The sequence below is a fragment of the Thamnophis elegans genome, chromosome 3 (assembly GCF_009769535.1).
Source record: "Thamnophis elegans isolate rThaEle1 chromosome 3, rThaEle1.pri, whole genome shotgun sequence".
Taxonomy (NCBI): domain Eukaryota; kingdom Metazoa; phylum Chordata; class Lepidosauria; order Squamata; family Colubridae; genus Thamnophis; species Thamnophis elegans.
In genome coordinates this window covers 91180466-91197477 of record NC_045543.1, presented here as the reverse complement: position 1 = coordinate 91197477, position 17012 = coordinate 91180466, and the positions used below count along the sequence as shown (strand labels likewise).

Sequence of the window (17012 nt, the reverse complement as noted above, 5' to 3'; positions counted from 1 at the left end):
TAAGATAACCAGAAAAACACACTCAGAAGAAAAGTCAAGGGCCTTTTAATATTACTCGCATTATTGTGCCTCAACCTGAATGATTCTCTTTTAACTCCAGTTCTTCTCAACTCAATATGCACTTCAAGGAAGTCTTGAAAGGATTCAAAAATCCAGTTTTTCAATCTGCTTCTGTAATACTTAATCTAATTTTCCTTTTCTATAGCAACTAATGGAGCTAAAAAATACCTGGTAATAAGTCCATTTGGAATTACTTTGTAAATGATTTCAGTGGATTTAAAAACGTTTCTCTGAACTTAAGTTTTAATAAAAGAGAAAATGCTGATAGTTTGGAGTACCATCCCTTTTAAAAATATATCACTTTGTTATGCAACAAAGCATAAAGCAACATTCTTCAGATTGGTGTTTGAATTATGCAGTAATGTTTGGCAACATCTTTCTTTGGAAATAGCCAAATTTTATTTCAGACAGATCAATGTATCGGGATAATAGTGACAATATAGTTAGGAAATGATATATCTAATAACCCATTTGTAATGAGATTTAATTGATCAGAGTTTTTTCAAGCACTTGTGATAACATTTTTACAACGGCCACTGGATTTTCAAATTCTTCACCCTGAATGGATGTGCAATAGTGGTGACAAAGGAATAGTAGGCAGATTCCACAATGCCATTTCCTGTGTTTTATGTTCATTACTCATGACCACTAGTGGCACAATATCATCACAGGCTATCTACATTTATGGGCTTCTCCTTGGGTTACGAAGATTCTTTCCTAGAGATTATAGAAAGGATAGGTCCTTTTTAGCAATTTTTAGCATTGTAAGCCTGGTTCTCAATGAATATTTAAGGAATTTTTCACAGGATAACATCGTCCCATTACTTCAAGCCCATCTCACCTAGTCGGGCAGGGAAGATAAATTGTGGATTTTGTCAGCCAAAGAATTCCGATTGGTGGGGTCCAGGAAGAGACCTTTCTCTGTCATTGCCCCTGCCCTGTGGAACACTCAATCTGGAGGTGAGGCAGGGCCACAGTCTCCTGGCTTTCCAGAAGTGCCTGAAAACATGGTTCTGTGGCCTTCCTTGGGGCGCCTAGATGAGCACACAACTGTCAGGCTAGTTGGTGCTCTGAAAGCCTTCCCCATACCCTTTAATCAATTTTTAACATTCTTTGCCTCTTTTAAATTTTGCATACTGTTTTTTTATGCTTTTGATATTTTATTGCCCACTGCTCAGAGTCTTTTTGTAAGGGAGAGATAGGCAATTCTTATATATGGCAAACACATCAATAAATAACCTAGTTAAGCCTAGTAGGCTGTTTACAATTAGTTCTTGCCTTCAGCCAATGCCTAAGCTATGTTGGCTACTGAAACCCAGAAGCTCAACTTCGCATTTTGTAAGGAAAGTCTTCTGTTAACAGTTTGCAACGTTGTTAGTGGATAGCAAAATTGTGTAAATCCCACAACCATTTCTAAATCTCTCTGGTTTCTCAAAAAACATTTTGACTAAACATTTGTGTACATTTATAAGTTATAAAACTCAAACTCAATGTGAAAGTAGGATCTGCTCTTCATCATTTTTTTAAAAAAAATCAGAAACTTGGATCCAGGACACTTCCTGTCCAGAACAGAGATGAGATTTGTTCATTGATCATGAAAACAATGCTTAGATTCATTTAAAGGGCTAATCACAGTCTTTGAGAGAGACAGGGTCTTATTTAGGAAGGACAGAAAATAGCTCCTTTGAAATGTATGGATCTCTGTTCTCAAAATAATTGCTCACTAAACTCTTACATTATTGAGATACAGCAGTGTTATTCACCCAGATGGCAGAGTTTGGTTTATACATGGCTTAATATAAAGGCCAATGTGGGGAAAAAATGATAATAATTTCCCTGAGGTATATCTTATGAAAGACAATGTATCAATCAACAACATGTAATACCACAGCTCTGTACATCACAACACTCAACACCTCTGGAGTTCTGGACTATCTGGTGAAGTCTCAAAGCCAAATTACGCCATAAGCAAAGATTGTAAATATAGTTTAATTAGGTGAGTAGATGGTTCCACCACAAATGCGCGCACAGCAAAAGCGCGCCTGACTAAACCGTGGTGTCTAAAGCGCGGTGACAAAACCGCGCGACGAATGAGCGACTAATTATCCCTAAAGCGCGCCGACAGAAGCGCGCTGTAACGTAACCCTAAACCTAACCCTAAACCTAACTGTAAATCTTACCTTAAATTAAATCGCGCTTCTGTCGGCGCGCTGTTGTCGGCGCGCTTTTGACATCGCGGTTTTAGTGCCGCGGTGTTGACGGTGCGCTTATGACGTTCGCACTTTTGACGGGTCACGGATCAGATTTGGTCAAGCATTATGTACTATGAGGTGTATCAGGTTCTGTTAACCTGATGCAGGTTGCATATTGGATACATTTTAAAGCCTTTACTTGTGGTAACATAAACATAAATAAGGCTTCTAAGAAACTACAACTATTAGAATAATATTTGAAAACCAGCAGCTTGAATCAATATCAAACTAGAACTTAAAATCCAATTCTTTTATATAGCGGTGACAAAACCGCGCGACGAATGAGCGACTAATTATCCCTAAAGCGCGCCGACAAAAGCGCGCCGACAGAAGCGCGCTGTAACGTAACCCTAAACCTAACCCTAAACCTAACCCTAAACCTAACTGTAAATCTTACCTTAAATTAAATCGCGCTTCTGTCGGCGCGCTGTTGTCGGCGCGCTTTTGACATCGCGGTTTTAGCGCCGCGGTGTTGATGGCGCGCTTATGACGTTCGCGCTTTTGACGGGTCACGGATCAGATTTGGTCAAGCATTATGTACTATGAGGTGTATCAGGTTCTGTTAACCTGATGCAGGTTGCATATTGGATACATTTTAAAGCCTTTACTTGTGGTAACATAAACATAAATAAGGCTTCTAAGAAACTACAACTATTAGAATAATATTTGAAAACCAGCAGCTTGAATCAATATCAAACTAGAACTTAAAATCCAATTCTTTTATATAATTATTTTGACAAGATGAGTTTGAACTTTTTCATTCAAGTACATGAAACTGAATATTTATCTGAATTGTGCCCAACTTCCTATCCTACGATTGTTATTAGTGGATTGAAAATGGGGAACAATAAAATGACTTCATTAAATGAAAGCAAATGTGTTCAAATAGCATGAACAGTTCAGTGCTCTTTGTTTGCCTGAAAAAAAGTTAACAGGACACAATGTAAGGACTACTATACCATTTCAGTGTTATGTGTAATTTTGTACAGTCATATGCTATTGTGCTAACAAAAAAAATCACGATTTGGGGTCCTAGCATGAGGTAATGAAGTATAATTCAAGCATATTGCAAAACTGTTAGGAGGCAATTGGCTGAAAAGAAAATGGATTGGGATTTAATCTCTCTCCTCTCTCTGTCATCTACTATTACACTGAAGCCCTGTTGTTAGACATTGAAACTGAACCTCTTCTTTGAGAGCACATTTCCTCATTAATATAGTCCATTCCTACTGAAGTCATAAGAGGATAAGAAAGGTTCTCCCATCTGGCAAGCAATATAAAACATACACCTACCATGCCCCTGAAACTGTATATTCAATACAATGATGGGAGGCCATGTTTGGTTTAGGCTTATCACCTCTCCATGTATGTGTAAAACAATACTCTTGGATGAAAGGCACTTTTAATGATCAGAGATAATTTAAGTTATACACAGTACTGAAGTTTGCAAATCAAGATCTCTATCATTAAATAAACCATCATTGGTGTCTCCCAAACCTCTCAATTTTCTTAAGGAGATTTGAGAAAGGAAGAGGACAGCAAGAGGAAATTCTCAAAGCTGGATTAAAAGGAAACCCATGGGATGTTGCATTCAGCTCTCCAAGTGTAATTTAACATGCATATTTATTTGGGTAGCAATTAAGAGGCAATAAAATATGGTCATGGCATACTTTCCAGAAAATATATTTCCCTACATCCTTCATAATATGAAATATAATTTTGGGATATATAACTTTTAAAATCTCTTCTTTTCAGTGTATCATATATTGTTTATCTAAGTTGGTATTTATAATGTACATTTGTTATCTGTAGCAGCACATCAGGAGAACAACAGTACTGGATAATATAAATAATGAGAAAGATATTCATATAGGCTGCTTATTATTTTAGACAGTATATTTTTTTCTGCCATTTTTTTCTGGAAGACTGACTGTGCATATACGAAAATAACCTACATTAATTTTATTGAAACTACAGGAAGTTTCCAGTCAAAAACTATTCAAAAATTAGCTTGAGCAGTTTCCACTAGTACAAATCAATTGATTTAAATAGACATTTGTTTCTTTACCAACTTGAATCTAAATGTATTTGGGTATATACCGTAGTAGATAATTAATAATGCTCCTCAAAGCCTTTAAAAAAACAAAACAACAACCTCTAGATGACTGCCATAATTTCTCCTGAGGGGCCAAAGAAAATGGTTTCTAGTGCCCTTCAAAATGTCAGAAGAGAAGGGACAAGGCACACATTTCTCAACTAAACTGAGCCATCTTGTATGTTCATCATAGATCGGAAAAACCTCAGAGACTCTGTGTTTCCATTCCGGGACTTATAGAACAGCATCCCTGACAATGTTATATTTGTTCCTACTGTGATGGCTTTCTAGAAGTCTTAAAGACTGAATTTCCGCTCCCCACCCCCCAAGAGTTTTTGTTGGCTGAATTTAATCATCTTAGTGATCTTTCACAACAAACTTGAGCTTTTCTTATACGAGTACTGACTTAATAGTAGTATTTCTTTTCTTTGTGAACATCTTAACACTATTGTCATAATGCCTTTTACCCTGCATGTTTTACTTGTAATATATTTAGGGATGTTTTAATTTCATTTGTCTGCCTGAAGTTGGCAAGATATAAATTTAATAAACAAATACATAAATAATGTGGCAGCATTACTGAGAAGAGTTGCCTTCTGATCTGTATTCCTTGGGCACAACCTCTCTAGATGTTTAGACTACAGAAGGATTTATGGGTGATAATTAGCATTATGCTCAGACTAATAGCAACCGGTGCAGTGATCACAGAATAGGAGAGATTCTGCAATAACAAGATTCTCTTGTTAAGAGCCTGACTGCTGCATTCTCTATCGGTTGCAGTTTCCAACTGCAGGCCCTGAAAGGCATATTACGTGTGTTGCAATAACACCAAGGTGCATGATCTTTCTTGCTGGATTATAGTGTGTATGATGTGCATGCCTGGATACCGTATATGCATAGGTATATGCTGAGCAAAACAAATGTGGCCCATCTAATATGAAATGCTTTAATTTATACAGAGGTGGGTTGCTCTTGTTTCGATTCGTTTCGGCCGAACCGGTAGTGGAATTCAGGTCTGAGCAGTGACGTGCAGTCAGGTGAGGCAGGGGAGGCACAGCCTCACCTCTGTCATCATGAAAAGAAAAAATGTAAAAGGGAAGAGCTTAGGTCAGGCTGAGCTAGTTGCTGCCTCATCGTGGATGACTCTGCTTAACTGTTTAAAAAAGCCTCTAAAAAGCGCCCTCTACTATGAGGCAGGAGAACTGCGTGCCTCATCTAGTGTTTTTAGGCATTTTATGATCACTCGAGCAGAATTAAGCAAGGGTTAAAAGCCTTAAAATTCCTGATGTAGGTGAGGCACGCAGTTCTCCTGCCTCATAGTAGAGGACGCTCGTTTGGGCAGGTCTTCTTCAGAGGACCTGAGGCAAGAGCATAGTTTAAGCCCTCTTTGAAGCAGCTGGAAAAGGTATGTGTGGGTCGGAGGGAAGGGGACAGAGGTGGGTTCCTACCAGTTTGCACCTATTCGGTAGAACCGGTTCGTCAAATCTACCGAAACGATTAGAAGAGGTTCCACCAGTGGACCCGGAAAGCAGGCCACACCTACAGAAGAGGTTCCAAAATTTTTTGAAGCCCACCACTGGTCCTTGGATATGATTATTCTACACTATCATGCTCTTATTTATAAAACTCAGTGCCTCTGTGAAAGGTAAGGATGATTACTGCGTTTGTGGTGCAATCAGAGCATTGTGTGTGTTGAAGTTGTTTTAACGCAAACCAAAGATGCCTTTTAAAAAACAAGTTTACATCATATTCTTATGCATGTCAGTGCTGTGTGTGAGGTAATTTAAGGTGGTTCTGACAAGTGTCGTCGGCATCTTCATATCTGGTCACATGGGCGGCAAGCCACTCCCATCCAGTCACATGGGCAGCAAGCCACTCCCACAAAGGAGGCCACACCCACAGAGTAGGTTCGAACAATTTTTGAAACCCACCACTGGAGGGGAGGAATTCAAACTTTATCCTTCTGGTGCGGGGCTTTGGGCAAAGGCTGAAGGATACCTTCTCCCATGAAGCTGTACACTGGAATCTGTTCTTCATAGCTGCTGGACCACAGCAGAGATATCTGGGGAGAGTGCAGCATACTTGAGAGGGAAGGAAAGTCTTTTGGCATGAGTGGGAGTCATGGCTCTAGATGCAGTTGTTTTTCTTTTTTAATCTTCCCTGTATGAGTACTCAACTTGAAAGCGATGTTGACTAAAAACGTCTACCCTGTAATGGAATTTCATGATAGAGGACATAAATAAAGAAGTGGTTTTATTTTCTTTATGAAAGTATCTGTGGAGGTGATGCATCTCTGCTACAAGGAACCACCGCTTCTTTCCTGCAGATGTTTTTCAACTGAAGATTGACTGCATTCTCTTCCTACTTCTTTAGCAGTGAAAATCAATCAGCCCATTTTAAGTAATTTAACCATTCTAAAAGGATCACATTCTCAATTCTTCCTCCATATTTGAGACATCTGGATGTCTGGAGGAAGAAAGACGGCTTGTGTTTCAAAATGTATTAGTGTACAAGGTTACACGGTAGAAACTGTTTGATGGTGTCAAACATAGCTTTCTCACTCAGGTTTAACTAGAAGCTCCAGACGTGTTATTCTGAAATCTACTGAGCCTTGAAAAATGCTTCTTATTACCAATACCAAAGGAAAAAGACAGTTCAGATCTTTCCCACTATAGCTTGTTCAGAGCACTATAGTTTGTTAGTCCTGAACAATGTCCACAAAAGCTTATTTAGGAAAGATGAACAATGTCTCAAGTTTCTGTCTGGAGGTAAATGCAGGTGTCTCACACAAATCACATTAGAGAGAGAAGCAGGCTTGTATAAAATGAATCTCTCTCTAATGTGGCCCAAACCCAAACAACTTAAGAGGGAAAAAAAGCATGCTGGGTAAGATTTCAGAGCTTTAGCTTCAATCTGCCCATTATTAGTGCCAAAAGGGAAAGGGAATCTTTTTATTTTTTTTACTTGCTGCATAGATATGAGGTTGATGATGTCTGCACATATTTTCCCAGCACTGATTTATTTCACCAGGGTTCTCTCCCCCCCCCCCCCCCCCCATCTACTCATTGCAGTTTGGCTAAAGTCTCTTCATATTATGCCATTCCAAATACTGGCTTGGATCCAAGGCCATCTGTCTACCGATGGAAGACCTTTTAATCTAAACAACACATCTAATACCCACAGACCATTTCTGTGGTAGAAAGGGAAGAGATACTCTTTGTTAAATATATCCTCATTCTGAAGTCTTTATCATTTCTAAGATTATGTTGTGGAACAGTGGAAAGGTAGATGGAGGGAGAGAACGTTACAAAATAATTCTGCCATTTCCATCAGCCAAGAACATTCTAAGAGAAACTACGGGAATGCAAACCATTCTAGATCCAACCTAAAAGAACCAAATTTTGTGTGTGCACTATTGATTTATATCTATCTATCTATCTATCTATCTATCTATCTATCTATCTATCTATCTCTATCTATCTATCTATCTATCTATCTATCTATCTATCTATCTATCATCTTCTTTTAATGACCCTGCTTCAGAGTGAGGTCAGGGCAACTGATTGGAGCTGAGCATTTACTGTCCAGATGTGCTTCCTGACACCTACGTGGAGTTCACAGTAGACAATTACTCATTGTCACCAGAGAGAGAAATAACTGCTGCTATCTAGGATACTACTCACAGCCTCCTGATTGTGAGGCAAGAGCTCCACCTCTAGGCCACCACAATAACGAAGTTTGATCTTTTCTCATTCAATAATTGTCACCAGATGTTCCGAGAATAACATTATAAAATTTATCATACTTTAAATAGAAGTCAAATCAAAAGACTACTTACTAGTGTCCAAAAGAGGTAAATTGTGAAGAGTGCGACAGTGAGTGCAATGAGCCCAACAGCTTCTAGCCTACTACTAAAGTGCAGATGATCCACTGCTCCCCGCAGACATAACCAGCCGGAGATAGTAGCCAATGGCGTTATAAACAAGAAGCACACCATGTCCCCAAACAAAGTCCGTTTCTCATGTTGGGGGCCAGGATTTTTTAGCCACTGCAGAAAGAATCAAAGCATAGTCAGTCTCAACAAAAGGTATTCACTCAACCAAAGAAACCATTTTCTATCTCATTTATACAAAGTTATGTTTTAATAAACAGTAGAAGTAACAAAAGTCACAAAAAAGACAGAAATCTATTAAGCAGAGCTGCTTCTGCTTTTCAGCAGGTATGAAGTAGAACTCCACTTTGATCTTCTATTTATATTACAACAAAGTGTTCCCATTTGCTCTTTCATATTTGGTATATAATACTTTTTAAAACTCTAAAATTATTTTAACATTGCTAAATAAATAATAGTATGCAGAGTATACCCCAAGGTTAATCAATAAATGCTTATTGATAGTTCTTCCAGTAAATATAATAATTTGTAGGTCATAAGACGTGGCTATATTTATAAAATTGTGAGTACACATGGATTTAGATTCAAGGAAGAAACAATCCAGATATTTACATTTTGATAAATCTATGGGGAAAAAGAGGAGAGAAAACCATGTTTGTAAAAAAAAAAAACTATTAAAATATCTATTTGTTTAAAGCAAAAGATAGTTATTGGAAAGCTACAGATGATAATGTTTGATTTTATTGTGGAGGAACACCACAACATTTTTTTAAATAATCAAGCTTGTATAGGCTACTACTACTACCATACACAAAATTCTATTATTTTTTCAAGAATCCTATATATGTTTAATCACAGATACATTTTATTGCTTTCAATTGGGTCTTATTCTCAGGAATATATGCATAAGATTTTACATTCTTTGATTCAGATTCATATTTGTATGATTACAGAAAGAATCCTATTGAGTAACTGCAAATTATTTATTAATTCTTGTAATTTATTCTAATAATATACTTCATTAATATCCTGTTCCAATCATGGTGCTGGCTCATACAGATCTCAGATTCAAAAGGTTATCACTTTTGCTTTTGTGAACAAAAAAAGTAGAAATAAATATTACATTGTTGTGAATTTAGTTATTTTAAATTTGCTTACAAGCGATTTGAGTCAGCCCCCAATTATATAAAATGTTCAAAAGACAGCAAAAAAATTCAGAAAAGTTTGGTGGATTAGCATAAAATGATGTTGTGTCTCCTATAATATGCAAGAATAAAGTGAAAAAATAGTCTAACTTAGCTCATATAGCTCATATATACTGATGGAGATTGAGGTGACATTTACCGACTAAGAAAGCAATCACAGAGGATAGGTGAACAGCTCAGTAAAAATATTAGTACAATATAGAACTGTCTTGAAAAAGCTAAACCCAAGCTGAGATCAGTAGGAAAAGATTAATAAGATTAAATTTCCAGTACTGTAATGCCTTTTAGATGATGATGATGATGATGATGATGATGATGATGATGATGATGTACTTCAAATACTGTGCACAATTCTGATCATCGCACTTCGACCACAGAGAAAATGAAAAGTCCTACACAGCTGTGAAAAGACTCAGCTATAAGCAAAGAGAATGGTTGTGGCTCTATTAACAATAAGAAGCGATACAATAGAAATATATAAAATGCTGGTAATAAAGTAATAAAATAGAGTAATAAAATGCTGGATTAAATCAACCTAGATGACTCAGAAATGTATTTGTTGTGCTCATCTGAGAACTACCAAAAGGAAGAGTTGAAGTAGTCAGTCTCATATTTGACAATTTCTTAAAAGTTATGTAGTGACTGTTCTGAATTCACTAGTTAGTAGCTACTATTTGCAAGCAGATTATTTACTTCTCTTTGTGTAGCCTCATATAAATAGAATTATGTCACTTAAATAACTACACAATCTCTGTATAGGTTAACATGGGAAGCAAACTGCATTGAAAGGGCATGTATCTTGACAAGGTATCAGGAAATGGGAATGTTTTTTTGGGTGTCTTGAATCTTGATTCACTCTTTTGCAAAAACATGTCCACTAGTAGATGTTGGAATCACTAAATAATGATCAGCATACATTTGGTGTATGAACTGTTTTAAGGGTTACTTCTACAAGACTTCTAGCGGTTTAAAAAAAAATCGACTTTGTAGAGTTTAAAAGAGCAAAACCATTTAAATTTAAAATATTATTGTACTTCACTTTGTACTATTATCTCAAGGTTAGTTAAAGAATTTAGCAAGGCAGTTGGGAAGTAGATATTTTAAAAGTAGAAACAAGGATATTATATTACAGACAAATAAAACTCTCACAGAGATTTCAAGGCACTGTATAAAATGATTCAGGGCTCTGTCATAAGGATGTATCTCATTTCCTTAAAAAATACTGCTGAGGATAGTAACTGGATATGGTTGCTTCAGCAATCCCAAGTACAACTGAGATACTTCAACACATGACTGACTTACAACTTATACCTTGTAATGAGAAACCAAAAGACAACCAAGAAGAAATAGAAATGACAAGATGAAAATAGGGAAGAACGCCAAAGATGACATTCAGAAATTAGTGTAAGAGAAAATATTTGACATGCAGACATTCATTTATCACTGTATGAACTGCAGGGACAATGGAGTTTAATTCACTGGGAAGTAGTCTGTGCTATACTGTAGTCAATCCCATTGAAAGACCTTTCATTCTCTGATCTCTTGCTTCCAAATCTCCTTTATTGAATCTACAAACCACATTTATATGCAAAAAACTGGGGTGAAGAGAATTGCATTTTGACTACTCTATTTTCTCAGTTTCTATTGAAAGGCCACATGGTGTACACTGAAATGAACCTCTAAACATCTTTAAAACTACAAGAATTGGGCTACAGAAACCGGTGAGTCAGAGTGTTCTTTTTCTCTTTCCTCCCATCTAGTGGTCATCTGGATTTTAGCAAGCCAGATTTGGTAGTCCTACTCTGTTGCTGCCAGACCAATTTCTCTTCAACTACGAAGTGTGCATCAAGTGTAATAATATATTATTAGGTATCATGCGATGAGAAGACTGGGGTCTTTTTCTTATGATCCCTGATGATTTGACATACTTTGAGGTACTTTCACCTCCTGTAATGATGTATATTTTCCAGTAGGCTCCACTTCCCTGGTCCCTATCACTTGTTCTGAAATGACAATAAATAACTCAAAATCCTAACACTATTTCCACTTCACAAATTTAGTCATTTTCCTAGATATAGAGGCTTAAGTTGCTCACGTTCTGGCCTATTCAAGCACCATCTTCACTGAATAATTAGATTCCAATTTCCAGGCTGGGCTCAAAAAATTTTATACTTTCAAAAAAAAAACCCCTCTACATTTTCCTTCCAATTAAAATGAATGCAATGTTATATTATATCCATTATCCCGATGTGGCAAGTTACTGTATTTTTCCTGCAGGGTTTTTTTTTTTTGACATCTAGTTCAAAATGTATTCACAACTGATTTTTGCAAAAGAAAAATGTAGACCTGGCATTTGTAGTGATGGACATCTATATAAATAATTAAGGATATATAGAAAATGTTAAGAGAGCTTGGTGATCTCTTTAGCTTGAAATATCACATAAATGGATGCCATTTTTTTCCCTTATTTCTGAATACCTGCTTAAGTGGAAATGGTTTTCAGTAGTGAGAAAATTAGTGGAGTAGGCAAGGCATGAACAGGTAGTTTTCAATCTTCATAACAAATTTGCAATAACATTCCACGCATTCAACCAGTCAGCAGTTTGGGATAGTATTTGTGTTTCTGCCATGCAATCATTCAACACTGGAGTAATCAATTGCACATTCTATGTAGGTTACTTAGGAACTATCTTTCTCTTTGGAGCATAAGCTCATTAACTGGACTTTGCAGATACCCATTATCCAATATAGTTCAGCAAGCCCTTCTTTATATTTTACTGGATGTCTATATACCAAGACTTCAATTTCTGCCATATGGTAAGAAAGAAGATGTATAAAAGATGTAGAGTAAATTAATTTATTTAAGTGTTTAAATTTGGGCATGGCCAATAGGAATAGCATTAGCACTTAGACTTATATACTGCTTCAGGGTGCTTTATAGCCCTCTCTAAGCAGTTTACAGAGTCAGCATATTGCCTCCAACAATCTGGGTCCTCATTTTACCACCCTCAGAAGGATGGAAGACTGAGTCAACCTTGAACAGGTGAGAATCAAACTGCTGAACTGCTGGCAATTGGCAGCAGAATTAGCTCACAATACTGCATTCTAACCATTGCACTACCATGGCTCTAATATTAATACGAACTACCACCCCCGCCCCACACACACTTATACATACATACATACATACATACATACATACATACATACATACATACATGACTACTAGTTTATAGCTTCTTTTTATAGTAGAAGCAAATTTCAAGCAATCATATTTTTAAGCATAGTACATCACTGTTAACCTTCATTGAGTGAGCAATAAGTTCATCATCCCCATTGTATGAAACTCTACACATACCTGAACCAACCTGAAATTCAAAATGCAATTTTCAGTACTTAATAATTTAATTCTCTAGGCATTAGCTATTAAACAGAAATGAGTGCAGTTTAAACCAAGAACCAGAGTATTTCAGTTTAACCCAATAAATAGCCCAATTCCTACCATGTTGACTTAGAAATAAATTCCACTGATTTTAATGAGCTGTGGTTCAAGCTACATATATTTTGGATTGTGGATTTACACCTCTCAATCCCAAATGTTCATTCTGAAATACTGCTATTGTGTTCAATGTCTTAACTTCTAGCCTTGGTGTAAATAATGTCTTCACTGCTACTGACTAGTTATTTCCCAGAGAACGTATACAAATTCTTTCTTAAAATTTAATTTAAAGCAAAATCTTTTTTAAAAAACCAAACCCCACCAAGATTTATCAACCAGAACTCTGAGGCAAAAGAAATATAATGAAACAAAAAAGAAAGAAAGACAAGCATGCTGATTTTACCCCCCCCCCCTGAACTAAATGAAACAGACAATTCATTCACACAAAAATCCATTCTTGATTACCCCAGACTTTCTTCATGTCAAAACTATTATTTACAAGGTATAATCATTTTCTTGCAGCTGTTGCTAAATAATTGAAAGTCAGATTATTTTGTCAATCTGCAATAAAACCTCCACAGACTATAATAAAATACAGATTTTTACCCATCCTTAATCTTAGTATATAAGAAAGCTTGAAGTAAAATATCGCTAGGCAACTGGAAGCATTGGCGCTAAAGAAACATACAAGAGTTCATGGGAAGTTTCTAGTAATAAATGCAACCAATTAGGTTGCTGTATGGGGAAAGGATTATTAGTAATAGTAACAGCATCCCATACTGCTACATTTTTACATGCAAACAGCTGATATTAAAAAAGATCCATATTACAGAATCAAGATATAATCTTTTATTGGCTTATTCTATCATACTTAAGAAGACAATGAATAAAAAGGGAGGGGTGGGGTTGGGTTGTTTGTTTGTTTTTTTGCAAATACATAATATGACTGAGGCTTAGTGGAATAGGTGTCACATATAGAATACCGAAGATAAGATTTAGACTTACAGGACATAACATACTAAATAGATAAATGCACAGATAGGCCTCAACTTATAACTATTCATTTAGTGACGTTTGGAGGTACAACATCACTGAAAAAGTGATTTGTGATGAGTTTCCATTCTTATAACTGTAACAACATTCTCATAATCACATGATCCAAATTCATGCATTTGGCAAGGAGTTCGTATTTACGACAGTTGCAGCATTCCAGGGTCATGTGATCACCATGTGACCTTCCCAGCCAGCTTCCAACAAGCAAAGTCAATGGGGGAAGCTGTATTTGCTTAATGATCACGTGTTTCACTTAACTGCTATAGCAGTGGTGGGATTCAAAAATTTTTATTATCGGTTCTGTGGGCGTGGCAGAGAAAGGATACTATAAAATCTCCATTCCCTCCCCACTCCAGGGGAAGGTTACTGCAAAATCCCCATTTCATCCCGATTAGCTGGGACTCGGGAGGCAGAGAATAGATGGGGGAAGGGCCAGTCAGAGGTAGTATTTACCGGTTCTCTGAACTACTCAAAATTTCCGCTACCGGTTCTCCAGAACTGGTCAGAACCTGCTGAACTACAGTCATTCATTTAACAACCCTGGCAAAAAAGTTGTAAAACTCACTTAACACCTATCTTGCTTAACAACAGAAATTCTGGACTTACTTGTAGTCATAAGTCAAGGACTACCTGTACACATTATCTGGACTTTTAAAGCTACTGACTTACTTAGCAGATTAAATTTAGTGTGTGTGTGTGTGTGAGTGTGTGTGTGTGTGTATGTATGTATGTATGTATTTTTGTAATTAGTGTCACAACCCCTGGTATGCCCAAATATGAGAGGAAGCTTACTGCTTCCATTCTCTGTCTATCGGCTCGTCACAAGACACCATCCAGGCAGAAACCTTTGTTGCCTTTGTTACATTTGTGTTGTATTTGTGCTGATAAATCTCCTCCTTTATCAGCTGAGCCAGGGAAATAGGTATGTAATTAGTGTCATAACCCCTGGTATGCCCAAATATGGGAGGAAGCTTACTGCTTCCATTCTCTGTCTATCGGCTCATCAGAAGATACCATTCTCAGCTGATAAAGGAGGAAATAAAGGAGGAGCTGATAAAGGAGGAGCTGATAAAGGAGGAGCTGATAAAGGAGGAGAGCCTGTGGCTCAGCTGATAAAGGAGGAGAGCCTGTGGCTTAGTGGTTAACACATCTGCCTAATATGTAATACAGCCCAGGTTCGAATCCCAGTAAGGGTATGGCTAGCTGATGAGAGCTAAATAGCTTGAAATAGATCTATACTAGTCTCCCTTTATTTATTTATCAGCACAAATACAACACACACACACACACACACACACACACACACACACACATTGCATAAAATGTTCTAAATGGGAAGGGGAAGAGTAGCATTTGGCTTGTATCTATCCAAATATAAATTTATGATTCAAATATTCATATACAGGATAAGGTGCTCAGGATATTAATATCTTGCCACAAGATCCCGGAGTTCATAGAACTCATCTCAGTTTCAGGTAACTTTGTCAGAGAAGTCATCTGCAAGCTTTCAATTGTCTCTTTCTAGGACAGTTAGGTCTACAGACGTGTTGTTATACTGACTGCCAAGTTTCAGCATATTTCACTACCAATGTTTATAGCAAATGTGCAGCTTCCATGCAGACTCAGCAATAGTTACTTGGACTCTTTCTCTATGTCATCTGTTTCTGTTAATGCACACAATTCAGAAGGATGACTTCTAAGCATGTGAAATAGGATACATTTTAATAGTATTGATGTATTTATCTGTTGACATGAGCATAAAATGTTGTTTTGCAGTGATGTAGTGATGGCTGTTGATTATATCTACTGATTCAGCCTTTTGATTTTATGGCTGAAAACCTTACTGGAAATGTTTGATGTTCTTAGCAAGATTTTGAAGAGGGGAAAAAAACACCCTATGATACAGAGTCATCACATAGTGATGAAGAATACCTTCCATGCTACCATTTGTGATAGCCTACAAAAGTGGTCCATTCAATATTGTGCCAGGTCACTTAGCAACATTATTAATAATAACTACCCTGTTTCCCTGAATATAAGACCTCCCCGGATAATAAGCCCAATCAGGCTTTTGAGTGCATGCGCTAAAATAAGCACTCCCCCCAAAAAATAAAGACTCCCTGAAAATATTGCAACACAGCAGCAGCCATGAGGTGACTATGCTCGCTGCCTTTTGCACCTCAAAAATAATAAGACCTTCCTGAAAATAAGGCCAAATGCTTATTTTGAGGGTCAAAAGAAAATAAAACCCTGTCTTATTTTCAGGGAAAATAATAATGCCTTAGAAGACTATTTTGAAAGATCTACTCTTACCTATTGGTCAAGAACCCACACATGCACTTAGCTGTTGTTGAACTGGATTTAGAGTTAGTGATGCTTGGAATTGGCCTATTGAATCAAGAAGACCTAAACATGTTAAATTACATTCCACTGACTTCAGTGAATATAATTTTGGATCCAGCATATTTGCACTGGACATTTTCATTTTACATGTATGCTCCAACTCTAACAGATGTATTTTTAAAAGGATAATTTCTGTGTTCATAAAACATAGTATGCCAGAATAAATCAGTTGTTGACTTAATGTGATCGCCTGGCTCACACAACACGCTAATGCAATGGCTGGGGTTCCACAATTTTTTAAAATGATCCAATCCTCCATCAGTTTCACCTAGCATATAGTGAGAACCTAGCCGCAACTTTCAGGCAGTTTGATTTGTAATGTTTATTCTGTTGTAATACCTCTCAGTGCTCTCGTTTCTTTTCTCTGGAATAAGTTTTTAAAAATAAAATAATAAATCTTTCAGGCTAGGCTTCAACTACCTCAGGAGAGTATAATGAAGTTATTCCCTCTTTGGTTGCAACAGGCTCAATTGCCAATTCTAGTCCATTTCAGCTTTTAAAGCCAGTGGGCCATTTCATTTTGTTGATTACATGCCTAAAATGCTTTTCCTTCAACCCTTACAGTGATCTCTTGGTGAGTTGTGTCAAAGAGTGTCAAGCCTCCAGTTGCAGT

At 37.0% G+C, this 17012-nt stretch overlaps 1 protein-coding gene across 2 annotated transcripts in view; it reads right to left on the bottom strand.

The window, feature by feature from the left end:
- MARCHF3 (membrane associated ring-CH-type finger 3) overlaps positions 1–17012 on the bottom strand; it is a 118924-nt gene that overhangs the window by 452 nt on the left and 101460 nt on the right. For both annotated transcript variants that reach the window (XM_032214291.1, XM_032214292.1), the window contains exon 4: positions 8246–8455. In XM_032214291.1, coding sequence (XP_032070182.1) covers positions 8246–8455 — 210 coding nt within the window. The remainder of the gene's footprint in view (positions 1–8245; positions 8456–17012) is intronic.